The sequence below is a fragment of the Bicyclus anynana genome, chromosome 3 (assembly GCF_947172395.1).
Source record: "Bicyclus anynana chromosome 3, ilBicAnyn1.1, whole genome shotgun sequence".
NCBI classification, from domain to species: Eukaryota; Metazoa; Arthropoda; class Insecta; order Lepidoptera; family Nymphalidae; genus Bicyclus; species Bicyclus anynana.
The window spans coordinates 1,044,491-1,058,585 of record NC_069085.1 but is presented as its reverse complement, the minus strand read 5'-3'; the positions used below and the strand labels follow the sequence as shown (position 1 = coordinate 1,058,585).

At 37.0% G+C, this 14,095-nt stretch overlaps 1 protein-coding gene across 8 annotated transcripts in view; it reads left to right on the top strand.

The window, feature by feature from the left end:
• Nucleotides 1-694: 694 nt before the first annotated feature.
• Nucleotides 695-14,095, top strand: part of LOC112052074 (protein abrupt) — a 30,524-nt gene continuing 17,123 nt past the window's right edge. For 3 of the 8 annotated variants that reach the window (XM_052890911.1, XM_052890932.1, XM_052890936.1), the window contains exons 1-6: nt 695-853; nt 1,879-2,135; nt 11,356-11,510; nt 12,256-12,371; nt 12,910-13,057; nt 13,638-13,813. In XM_052890911.1, the coding sequence (XP_052746871.1) occupies nt 2,120-2,135; nt 11,356-11,510; nt 12,256-12,371; nt 12,910-13,057; nt 13,638-13,813 (611 nt within the window). In that variant the 5' untranslated portion in view covers nt 695-853; nt 1,879-2,119. Of the gene's footprint in view, nt 854-950; nt 1,140-1,198; nt 1,461-1,878; nt 2,136-11,355; nt 11,511-12,255; nt 12,372-12,909; nt 13,058-13,637; nt 13,814-14,095 lie in introns of those variants that run through there. The other 5 variants (XM_052890931.1, XM_024090986.2, XM_052890926.1 and 2 more) reach the window with 5 other exon arrangements.

Sequence of the window (14,095 nt, the reverse complement as noted above, 5' to 3'; positions counted from 1 at the left end):
AATCAACATTAGACTCTGTGTGTGTGTGTTTTCCCATCCTTAGGATAGAAACTTTTTTTTTTCAAATTTATATGGGGCCAACTTTGTGGTCCTATCTAATAAAAAAAGAGTGAGGTGTCAAACTTGGACTGCTTTATATAAAATATTATGTGTGGTTTTATTTACAATTAATGGGTAAACAATCAAGTTGTGTTTCCAAATTTATATGGGACGAACTATGAAATATCTATACGCTTTCCAATAAAAAAAGAATTGTCAAACTTAGTAAGAAGTTGTGCGTATTCGTACATGAAAACAAATATATGCGTCGAATTGATAATTTCTCTCCGTTTTTTTAATTTTTAATTATACGCAATTTTAGCGTCCGATATTGTTGCGACGCTCAGCGCAACAACGCAATATAGCGCCGCAGGACAAAGTTGGCGCTTTCCACCAAAGCGCCGCAGGATAAAGTTGGCGCTTTCTACCAAAGCGCCGCAGGACAAAGTTCGCGCTTTCCACCGACGCGCCCGCGCTGGCGAGTCTCAAGTCCGCAAGCGTGTTAGAGAACCTAAAAGGAAAACTAGCAAGTGGCCTGCCGCGAGCTTTCCTTGCAAGTGACCGGCGGCGCGCGGACAGGGCGGCCGGTGGGCGTGCAGGCTGCACTGCCCTGCCCCGCCCGCCGCTCCAGCCCCCGCAGCCACCCCCGCTGTTTATTCTCGGCCGAGTGGCGGGGCGACGCCGTCAGTCGCCCGCGTGACGCGCCACGGACATCACGCGCGTTCGCCTGCCGAAAACGTAAACACTCGGTGCATTCACACGAGACGTCGCCGTACAAAAAAATTCGTACACCTATACACACCGGAAGAATTGAGTACGAAACGTTTTCACGTGTATTGTAGTCGACTCATACCTGACGTGGAAAGCGACGGGACGGCGCGGGGGATGCATCTCGCATTTCCCGGGTGGGAAAATGCAAGGCGCAGGTCGCGGGGGGAGGGAAGGGTGCAAGTGATGATGGACATCGTATTGATTTCTATCTGCCCGCTCCTCCCTTATTGTGCAGGGCGCGCCATCGATCGTTGCACCGGCCCTAAATTAACACCCCAGCGGCCGCAGCGGTCCCGATTGCCCGAACCTGCGATTTTTGTTCAGTGCCCGTGCGTGTGATGTGATTCGATTCTCAATTTCGTTCAGTCACGTGGATGTGCTATTACGTGTTTGGATTTTTTTATTCTCTCGTTGCGACATTAATTATTTATTAATTGCTATATTAATTATTATTGGTATAGTTTACCTAAATTACAGTTCAATTAGACGCTTATAAATAAGTGTAACTGCATTTACTGTTCAATAATTGTGTTGCAATTGAGTGCATTTGGTTTGTTTGCTCTTTGGATTATTTGCTTACTGCTCTGGCTATTTTGAATATTATTATTAACATTACAAATAAAATAATTTAAAAGAAATTAATTTTAAAAGTAAGCTATAGTTTATATTTATCTTTACTTAGGTAAATAAGTATTTTTAAATCCAGAATAATTAAACACTATTTTAAGTTTTGATTTATGGTAACTATTTAGTTATTCAACTACTTAGTTTGTTAAGTGTTTATTGATTTCAATATTACCTACTAACTGTAACTTAATATAAGTACATTAAACATTTCTAGCAAATATATTAATTAAAATTTAATAATGTTAACAGTCCAAAGTGCACTCAAAATATCTTAAATACGTAAATAGCCATAAATTAAAAATGAAATTTACTCGACTTAAAAATGTATACTCCTACGTGTCCCGTCGCTTTTCACTAAAATTATCTACAGAAGACAAAATTTAAAACGAATCTAAAATATCTCAATCGACTTAAAAAAACTAAACAGAAAATTTCTTTCAGAACTCAAACCAATACTCACAACAAAAGCTTTAATTAAAAAAAACAAAACCAAAACGCTCAAACGGACGCTATATAGTCTGCGAACACTGAAAAAGAAACACGTCAAAGATAAATAAACCACGGAGAAGTGACAATCGCAAAAGTGGCGACGCTAGGGGCTCGCTTGGAATGCGCGGGAGCGGATCTGTTTAGCGCGCGCGCACGCCCCGAGCCAGCCGTGCCGCCCTTAGAACAGCCGGCCATGGCGACCGAGACCGGTACGTATGCCTTCATTAATCACTCTGCTTTTCCTCCTGTTAACTACTTGAGTCACTATAGAGCACATTTCCTGTTTTCTTATTTTTATGGCACAGAAATCGATCAGTTTGTATCCTTAATAAACATTTTTTTTTTGTTATAAACTCGCTCGTAAACAGTTTTAGTATTTTTTTTCGAATGATGTGACTGAATTGGTTAGTTAGTATATTTTTTGGTGTCTTAATCGATATCGTTATTAATACGCAGATTTTATTCGTTTATGAATGGTATCAGTACAATTTCTTTGTACTATATTCCTTTGGTATTAGATTTAGCGTCATCTTCGACAAGCAGTTTTTATTGGTTCACAAATGGTTTTATCAAAATTTCTTTTCCTATTTCTTTTTTTAAATCAGAATCATCGCATCAAGGATAAGTTTTTAGTTATATTTAATAACTAAGGTGTCATTTAATTAAGCCGCAAAATGCAAGAATACCAAGCCTATACAAAATTACGCATAATCTCCGGAACTCACGAGAACTTATTCAAATACCGAACAAATAAAATAGCACAACATAGTGTAGAACATGTCATCCTAATATAGTAGGTACAAATTAAAAAAATTGTTCATTCAAACATTCAAAATGTAGATTGTAGAGAAAACCCAATTAGATAAATTATAACACAAGTTAACTAAAGGTATGCAGACTAATAATTTTTGAGTTTCTTTAGTAAGTAGTTTAATGTTTATTTGCCTGTGCAATTGAAACACATCGTTTTTCCAAAAACTATATGCTGAATTTTATTTTGCTGTTATTTTTAAATAACTCATTATTTAAAATCATTATTTGTATCGTTTATCTTTTTTGCGTCATGTCTACATTAAATATATCGATGTCCAATGATTGCTCTCATTTGTTTTAATGCAATTTGTATTCAATAGTGTCAAAAATTACTCAATTTAATAGCTGTTTATCTCGTGCCAACTTAATAATTATTCTGTATACTTTAACTTTTTCATTAAATTAATGGCAGTGACGCCCCGTCCTATTCCTTTAACTCTTTTTTCGGATGCGAAGTTATGCTTACGATCTATGTGCACATAAATATGTGTGTGTTATATGTTTGAATAAAGTTGTATTGAAAAACATAAGTTTTAAGCGTCGTTTAATTAAAAACAATCACAAACCGGAGTCGACAGCAAAAGCGAAAGCTTGTTTAACAAAAAAGTAAAAAAGACGAAGGCTCACAATGCGATACGCAATTGTTTACCAACAGAATCTATATGAGCGTAACCGGCCGTCACTCGTGCCGTACGTACATGAGTTCGTTGATATTCAACCCCCCTCAACCCCCCAGCCGGAGTCCTGGGATGATCTCCCAGGACGGGGGTAGGGGGAGCCAGTTTAATGACGTCGCCTTTATTTCAAGATTTGGGGTGATATTCATCTCAACTTGAGAAGAAATATATTTTCTTCATTGTTTATCACTTCTTTCATTGATTTGTTTTGATATCTTTTTTTATCAACTATTTATTTTATGCTGTTTAAGTTACGAAACCTATTTAAATAGATTTTTTTTATATTTGGACCGTTTACCACATACGATTTTTTGGCCAAGTCTACATGAACTAAAACTATTTCATTTAAATAGTTACTAGTGTAAAATCATCGTTTCTATCTATTTTAATTAAGTATCAATAATTATTATAAGTGGAGTCAGGTGTAACGGTTTGTATATTTCAGAATGGACTCTGAAATATTATTAAATCTATTTACTACGGTAATTCTATAGTATTCTGTGTAATTACAAGAACTTCCAAACTAAGTAGGTACGGTGTAAATATCTAAGTCTCAATTTTAACTACCTACTTATAAAGTTATTTAGGGATTTCTGTTTAGCTAATAACAGTATCTACTTAATTGTAATTTTTTTTATATTTTAATTGTATTTTTAATGTGTTCTTCCGTGTCAATAAAGTTCCACAGTCGTAGTTTAGGGTTAAATTGTATACGTAATAACTGTTATTTGCCAGTTTGTTTGGAATTTTGTCCGATTTAAAGTTTATTATCCTAACTTCGAGTTAGAACACTGGACATCGTGACCAGTAACAAAAAAACTTAACCACCAAACCAACGGATCAGCGTAAATGAGTACCTATACCTATACCTACCAACAATATATTAACGTTAAAATTTATTCACACTAGGTACCTACTACGGCACTTTATATTTAAAAAAAAATTATAAGTGCCACGATGTGAAGGGAAGGAAAGGCAAAACTGCAATCAGTAAAATTTTTGTCTGTCTGTCTTATTTGATTTTAACGAAACTTGGTACAATTATTCTTCATAGTCCTGGGCAGGTTATAGTATACTTTTCATCACGCTACGATCAATAGGAGCAGAGCAGTGAAGGGAAATGTTGGGAAAACGGGAGAAGTTATTCCATTTTTACAGCGATACTACTGTAAGGTCTGGATTAAAGAGGTCTAAGGGCGGACGAAGTCACGGGCTTCTGCTACGAATAAAATTGTCTATCATTTTCTAAGGAAAACGAGCTTAGATTTGGCATATCTATATCTATACTAATATTATAAAGAGGTAAAGTTTGTAAGTTTGTAAGTTTGTCACATTTTTTAAATGGGGTAATCTTCGGAACTACTGGTCCGATTTTAAAAATTCTTTCACCAGTAGAATGCTACATTATCGGGGAGTGCTATAGGCTATATTTTATATTGGTATCATATATATTAGCCGAGTTATCACAGTTTTTCTATACTAATATTATAAAGAGGTAAAGTTTGTAAGTTTGTAAGTTTGTCACATTTTTTAAATGGGGTAATCTTCGGAACTACTGGTCCGATTTTAAAAATTCTTTCACCAGTAGAATGCTACATTATCGGGGAGTGCTATAGGCTATATTTTATATTGGTATCATATATATTAGCCGAGTTATCACAGTTTTTGTCATACAGGTCGGACCGAAAATCCTCTTAGGCAGACTTATTTGCATGCGCTGCCTTAACCATTGTGTAAAATTGAAATTAATGTATGGAGGCTTTATGTATCTTTAAAAGTTCTACAAAAAAGTCCGCGACACCATATACCTATCTTCTATACATTAGCAGATATAGTACCTTTTGTGTTTTAAAAATTATTAATTTTATATACTTAGGTTTGCGTCATTATTTATGCTACTTAACTTAAATCCTTATCAAAATAAATTATTTAATAATCACAAGGATGTTATGGAGATAAGATTTGCCCTTTATAGTATGTTAATTAGTTAAATAGTTTCGGAGATAATACAAAATTTCTAAAAGGCGGAATGCCGCTTATGTTTAAGCGCCAACCGCCAAATTAAGTTGAACCTTCCTCTATAGGTTTCTACGTATTTTATAGGGATCAGCATTTTTGGTTACTAAACTCTATGTAGGCGTTTTATCCATTTACCAATAGATGGCGTTGAGCAAAAACACCATATTTTTGTACGGCGCTAGGGAGATTTATGCCGACTACATGATGATCGAAATTGATTGTTCATACATTGGTGTTTGTGTGGTAGTGAAAAATTTACTTAAATTTTGGCAAGTCGATGTTAATTGTTAATGATTATGTTCTACTTCTAGGCACGTACACGTACACGTACCACGTAGGTAGTTAAAGTTAGCTAGGTTAGGTAATGTTTGTCTGACTCTGTCTATTTACGTATTTGCTTTTTAGATTTAGAAATAGAGATTAGAGACATACTTTAAGTTTTAATTTATAGTTTAGATACGTCGTACTTTCTTTGTTTAGGTTCAGGACCAGGTTTAGGTAATCAGGTTTAAACTTTAAATTCAAATAAATAATTTGTAATTTTATTTTATTCGTTTCGTTTCGACTTTCGACTTTCGTCATACGTATTTCGTGTAATTAGTTATTATTTCGTTTTATGGTATTATTTCGATTGTTGTGTATATAAATTAATTAAAACTTAGTAAGTGTAATTATAGTGTTTTGTGTTAACTTAATTTTGTAAAAGATATACATACGTAGTCTATACTAATATTATAAAGAGGTAAAGTTTGTAAGTTTGTCACATTTTTTAATCTTCGGAACTACTGGTCCGATTTTAAATTTTATATTGGTATCATATATATTAGCCGAGTTATCACAGTTTTTGTCATACAGGTCGGACTGAAAATCCTCTTATACAGACTTATTCGCATGCGCTGCCTTAACTATTGTGTAAAATTGAAATTAATATATGGAGACTTTATGTATCTTTAAAAGTTCTACAAAAAAGTCCGCGACACCATATATCTATCTTCTATATATTAGCTGATATATAGAAGAAAAAAAGCCTTTTGTGTTTTAAAAATTATTAATTTTATATACTTAGGTTTACGTCATTATTTATACAACTAAACTTTAATCCTTATTAAAATAAATTATTTAATAATCACAAGGATATTATGGAGATAAGATTTGCCCTTTACAGTATGTTAATTAGTTAAATAGTTTCGGAGATAATACAAAATTTCTAAAAGACGCAGAAATTCCGCTATATGAAGCCCAGCGCTTTCATTTACGTAGTTCCCGTTCCCGTGTGAGTATGGGGATCAAACATAGCCTATGACACTCGCAAATAACGTAGCTTTCTATTGGTAAAACAATTTTCTAAATCGGTACAGTAGATCCAGAGATTACCTCCTACAACCACACGAACTTTACCTCTTTATATTATTAGCATAGAAGTCTCTATTTCTCTTGGTCATACCACCACTCTCGAAGGACTGGACCGATTTTGCTAAGGGCAGGAGTAAGATAGAGAAGTTACAGGGTAGGGTAGGGTACGGGTAGGGAAGCGTAGGGGTAGTGTAGGGGTAGGGTAGGTTTAGGGCCGGGTTTAGGGTAGTGGTAGGGTCGGGGTAGAGGTAGGGTAGTGGTGGGGTAGAGGTACGGGTAGGATAGGGAAGTGGCAGGGTAGGGGTAGGATAGGCGTGAGATAGGGGTACGGGTGGGATAGGGGTAGGAAAGGGATAGGGTACGGGGAGGGTACGGGTAGGATTGGGGTAGGGTATAGGTAAGGTAGGGGTAGAGTAGGGTCGGGGCAGTGGTAGGGTTGGGGTAGTGATAGGGTAGGGGTATGGTAGGGGTAGGGTAGGTTAGGTTAGGTTAGGGGGTAGTAGTAAAATTGACATCGAATTTTACGCAGACGAAGTCGCGGGCGTCCGCTATATCTTATAAACTAAACTAGAAGTTTTTGCCAGTTTTTCACACCATTATTACGGATTACGGAGCTCTTAAACCGACAAACACAATTACAACGATGAAACATATCGATGTTTAAAAACTTACGATCTAATGCGATTGTCTCTATAGTATCGATAATAATCGCTTTAGATCGTTGATCACATAAGTACTTTGGTCCTTTACAATAATTTGTCTGCGATTCCTCCATATAGGTATCCCGCAGAGCCAAACTCCATATTTGGCAACTGTACCTACTTATCTACCTACGGTAGGGGCATGAGCTTCAATAATATTTTAAGCCTCAATAGCTTAGAGGTAAAGGGCCAGACTCATCACCGAGAGGTACTGGTTCCATCCCCGCCCGCTAGACAATTATCGTACTCACTCCAAACAGTCTTCTCCGACAAATTGGAGGGAACCTATGTCTGGCTATCACAGTTAGGGTTGCCAACCGTGCTATAATATATAGTATTGTACTATATTTCGGGTATGCGAATATACTATATACCTACTGTTGAAAAAATATAATAAGTAGGTATAGTACGCAAAAAAACAATATTTCAACACTGTTAACTAACAAACGAAATTTTAATTTTTAATTTTTATGAACATAAGTGTTCGACAGTTGCAATAGCATCTAGCCTATCCGAACGTGTCTTAATTACTGAGTACCAAACATTAAACAAACAAATTGAAAAAAATAGCATTTGGTTTTCAAACATTTTTAAATCAAAACATTTAAAAATTTACACTTTTTTAGACATATATGACTTTCTTATTTCAAACAAATAAATCTTGAAAAATGTTAAGAGTAGGTAAATACATATTGTTATTTTTTTAAAATAAATGTTGATTTTTTGCTTAAGTAGGTACCTATTTCATAAAATACTATATTTTATTTAAGCGTAATATTTTTTATAACTAAATCTGAAAAATACTATATTTTTCTGAAAAAATGTTGGCAATCCTAATCACGGTCTCTCATTCCATAAAAAAACCCGAATTTTGTGGACAGCAGCATCAGCAAGTAAAATAATATAAAACAATACGTGAATACCGACGTCGCGTCAGTGCGTACGTATTCGTAGATACATCACTACAACCCCCGTCTGAAGGGTGACTGAGGGAGGAATATGAATGCGAACTTCGACAATTTATACCGCTGCTATTTATTACTTCAAACCAAAATAAAATAAGTACATTTATTTCCAGTAGGCAAGCACTTGTAAACGTCAAGTTTGACTATTTCTAAAGTGTCAACCATCGGTTTGAAAGGCAGGTTCTGCTGCCAGGGGCGTACAGGAGCCCCTCTCTTTTATAAAAATCAATCATCACAATTTCTTTCTTACTTTTCAGTAGCCTGTCAATATTTAAATTCATAACAGACAAAATAATAATTTTGTTCAAACGAATAGGAGATTTAAACCCACATCTTACTAGACACAGACATAAGTTAGTTATTTCTGCAAATCGTCTCCAAAGAGTAAAAAAAATTTTTGTAGGTTTGGGTGTACTCTTCTACAACAAGATCCCCAAGACTGTGATAGGCCTGCCAATGCATAACTTTAAGCAATGTGATAAAAAACATTTACGTAGTCGAGATTACTACACCATTGCTTGATGAGTTCCTTTATGATAAAGGTGCTTGGAGGCCATTGGATCAGCTTCCATCTTCACACAGGAAGTAAAAGTATAAGACATTGTAATGTTGTTATCAATTGTAAATTATAATACTGTATGTTTTTTTAAAAGAGCAACTGTTGAGTTTTTTGCCGGTTCTTCTCAGCAGAATCTGCCTTCCGAACCGGTGGTAGAATCTATATAAATAGTCAACTGACGTTACAAAAGTGCTTGTAAACTAAGCCTACTTGAAATAAAAGAATTTTTAATTCGTCTTATTTTATGCGGCATAAAATTCAAAGATATATCATAGTATAAAGATATATAAAGCGGCTGGCATTATTGAAATGAAATAGGCACTTAGGGGGCACAGTCATGGTGTTTTAGCTTATAGGTACTAAGTAAGTTTTATTTGATCTCTATTCTATCTTTCTACCCGACTGCGCGATGCAAGAGAGGGGTGTGCGTTTTTATCAGAATACATACCTATGTTTGTTCCTTTGCTCCCTAGAGATTAGGTACACGCGTGGGCTGATTTTGTTAATTCTACGTCAATCGATTCGTCTTAACCGCGCGTAATGTAGGAAAGTAATCACAATCGCCATAATGTCTATTTAATATCAAATAAAACATATCGCATTTGATCGTGTATTAGGAATAGGGTTCTATTCCTAATTATACTGAAGCGTAAGAAAAAGACTCGGTTCATGAAGTCTTTTGTGGTTACATACCTACAGGATAGGCACATCCAGACACACGGATATCCAAGACAAAACTTTTTTAATTATTTCAAATAACAAAAATGGCATTAAAAATATCATCAGTGCTAAAAATACTATACAAGTGTAATTCAAGATTTTTCAAAATTCTGCCCATAAAGGGTTAAAAAGGGTTTGAAGTTTTTTTAATTTAAATCGTTTATATTTTGAGTTATATTTTTCTAAAACGATTAATGGTCTATTTTGGACTATTATATACGAGTATAATATATTCAACATGCGAAAATATAATAGAAGGGGGTGAAATAAGTGTTGAAATTTTACATCGATTTTTACGAGGACAAAGTCGCGGGCTTTCTCTAGTATTATTTGAATCAGCAACGCCATCTATACGTAGGTACTCTTTAAAACAATAAGTAAGTCGAAGCACTTTGTGAATGCATCTGTAACGGGCCGTGTCTATCATTCATGATGTTTCGTTATTTATATATGTAACAAAATCGGAGAGATTAAAAACCAAAACAGCGGACTTTTGAATTGGATTTTTTTATGTGTGTAACGAATACTTTAGTATCCTAGAGTTACAATATTATTCACACAATATTTATAATTAGTTCTAATAATTATGATGAAATAATTACGATCAATATTAAACTTCTTTTAGATAAAATATAATAAGTTACGACCGCGCCACCTAGAGTTAATGTTGGATCACTTCAATATAATTTGAAGTCCTTTACAATAGATGGCGTTGTTATAAATCGAACCCCACAATGATAAATTTTAGATATTAAGTACTTAAATTTTATAAAAATAACAATACAGAGTATAATTAAAACGCCGTTTGAAGCAGGCACTGTGCGAACAAAAAGTAATCTATAATATCCTCCGAATAATTCAGATTGCGTATAAATTATTTATGCCAAACAATTTCAATTTCAAAAATGTTGTCACGAATTTTTTCCAACTGAAATTTTGCATGCGGTTGGATAAACTACACGAAAGGTCAGCCCAGTACATGCATGTGAAATGTGAAGGTGACATTATGGTAGATAAAATCAGCTTGTTACTGTATTATACTGTAGGTATATTTGCGCCTTTTCCATATTAATTATTACGTTGGTCTAATAACTAATTGGTAGCATTTTAGTTGCACTTTCTGTAGTTCTGTATCCCAGAGTCATGAACAAAGCATTGTATTATCGCGTTAAGATCCCAATTTCTCGAATCTAATAATGCCGTGATACCTACTCTATAATTTGACAGTATATTCTTTACCTCTTTTAACGAAGGTTTTCTAGTTTACTTACATGAGATAGGCCGACTGAATCACATGCTATGCTCGGTTGGCATGCCATAAACAAAGTTCGTTCTACCAGCTTGGTTGGCACCCCATAAAAAAGTTTAATCTACTAGCTCGATTGGCAATAAACAGAGTTCTTTTATCAGTTTGGTTGGCATGTAATAAATAGAGTTTTCTCTACCAGCTCGGTTAGCAATAAACAGAGTCCGCTCTACCATCTTGGTTGGCAATAAACAGAGTTTGCTCTACCAGCTTTGTTGGCAATTAACAGAGTTTTACTCTGTCAGCTTGGTTAGCAATAAACAGAGTTCTCTTAACAGCTCGGTTGGCACGCAATAAACAGAGTTTTCTCTACCAGCTCGGTTGGCAGGCGGCGCGGGCGAGCAGCAGTACTCGCTGCGCTGGAACGACTTCCACTCGGCGATGGTGTCCTCCTTCCGAAGGCTGCGCGATGAGGAGGACTTCGTCGACGTCACGCTGGCCTGCGCCGGCGCCACCTTCACTGCGCACAAGGTATCACTACATTCGCTTCTTTAGCATTATCATGAAAATAATAACAAGGTAAAAAAAATACGTGTTCCACTCCAAACGCTGAAGATCAGGTGAGCTATTCTGAAACTATGTTTTGTATAATTCGCAAGTGCGAGTTCCAAATTCACCTCTTTCTCTTTCGTGTTAAACGAAGTAAGATAGAGATAAATTCGAAACTCGAACTTGCGAGTTGTACAAAACATCGTTACGGAATAGCCGCCCAGGAGGATTAAAGGAAATTATTATTTCCAATGGATTTCTGGGAACAGCGTGAGTCATACCTATAGTGCAGTGCATGTTATAAAGCATACAACCCGCAAAGTTAGTAACTACACTTCGTGACTTCGTTACGAGGATTACGTTTTCCTAGAATTTTGGAGGTGTATCACTTTTTCCCCACCCGATTCAGATCATCAGGTCCTGGGTCTTGCTATAAAATATTGGGTCAAGCCGTGGATCTCGGTCATAAACATAGATCCACGGCATCTATAACTGGCATCTATAGTTTGTAGTGCAACACACCATCTATATTACCTTGGTATTGAGAGTTGTGACTTCTGTGCCTTGGTTACATATCTATCAGAAAGTCTGTAGCCCATCACATAGGTAATTAATTCTTCAACTATTTCGAAGCAAGGTCTTCGCAAAGATTTGCCAGGCCTCTTATAATATCGACTGCTCTAGTCCGAAGCATAAATCACCATAAATCAATAATCTCGTGTGTCAGGTGGTGCTATCAGCCTGCAGTCCATACTTCCGGCGACTACTGAAGGCGAACCCGTGCCAACACCCCATTGTTATACTGCGAGATGTACACGACAAAGATATGGAAAGTTTATTAAGGTAAGTGACTTTTACGAAATTTTTTGGGCGACGTTGACAAAGGGTGCGGCAATAGCGACCCCGCACCGGAGAGAGTAGGTTGGTTGGTTTGTTGTTGTTGGTCGTGCTCCGACAAGATGGACCCAAGATATTAAGCGGGTTGCAGGTAGCCGCTGGATATGGGCGCCTCATAACCGTGTTGTTTGGAAGTTCTTAAGAGAGGCCTACGTTCAGCAGTGGACGTCCATCGGCTGATAATAATGATTTGGCCAAACCATGGAAACTAATTTAGACAACGTCCCTCCGTCGTCGTCGTCCCAGTCCTTGTTAGTTTAAGGGGTAGACTACTACCAACCTTTCATCTCTTTCACCACCGTCTTATTGCCATCTCTCAGTACAACAAAAGCTAGCGTTGAGCGTACAGTCGAAGCTCTTAATAGTATCGCCCGGTTAATTGACACTGATAGACACTGCTGGCATAGCGAAAATGTTGCCGCAATTATCTAATCTAACCTTAATATAGCTTGCCTATTGTGTTCATAGTTCCATCCTTCCTCAGGTTCATGTACCAAGGGGAGGTGCACATAGGGCAGGAGCAGCTGAAGGAGTTCCTCCGCGCGGCGCAACTGCTGCAAGTGCGCGGGCTGACGGACGTGCCGCCCCCTGCGCCGCTGCCTACGCTTGACCAGAAGGCTTCACCAGTAAGCGTAACTACCCGCATTTTTTACTTTTCAGCTTTATTAGATTCCGCAATGTATTGCTGTTAATATAAATGTAACTACATTTTTTAAACTCAAACTCTTACCTGGTCGCAATGGCGTAAACTAAGTATTAGTATTTGAGACCCCTGTCGAATTGACCTCATAGCCTGGGGGATCGGGGCGTTTTGCCAGCCCTCGCATTCTATAGTTACGCCACTTTCTGGAGAGTACCTAAGGACTCGTACCAATAGTTCAATCTTGCTTACCTACCCTGAATTTAAATTCCTTAGTGTGCTATTGGGTAGGTATAACCGCAACGGGTACACCCATGCTGTTCCGTTTTGAGGGGTATGCCGGTTAAGTTACAGGCACATGTCTTAAACACCTACGCCTCATCTCACTCGTATTTTGTTTGTTCTACCTCTTCTACTTAGGCTTCGGTACTTAGGTACGATTTAAAAGCTGGTCAGCTATTTCTATAAAAAAAGCAGTGTAGCGTGTGTAGGTACACTGCAATTTAACATTATATATTATGAAGGTATTATCATGTTACAGGGGTAAACTTAATAGACTCTTTCTCCCCCAGTCCGCATCTTCGTGGACGGAGACAGGCAGCGGGGGATCCCGCGAAGGTCGGGAGCCGCAGCAGCGCGAGGGTCGCCGCACGCGCCGCCCTGACGAGGGCAACCCTTGCACTCCGCCGCCCAAGCGCGCGCGCTCTTCAGATCTCTACCAAGCGCAGATGAAGACCAGGTATGGGAGGTACTGGTGTATCGGTCTTTTACTTGAGGGATTATTGTTGGTTATGGGCCTATAAAATACAACACATTCCGTACCTGAATATTAAGAATTTTTACCAATGACTTTTACGTGTTGTGGAATTCGGATTTTTTAAATAGTATCATTTTTCATAACTTCAACTTGAAAAATTTGCTTTCCATATAAATTTTATCCACTCAAACCAAGACAATTGTTTTGCCACACTAGCCAATGTCAAACTTTTTACAATTCATCAAAATATCGTTTTCTGAAGACAAAATTTTC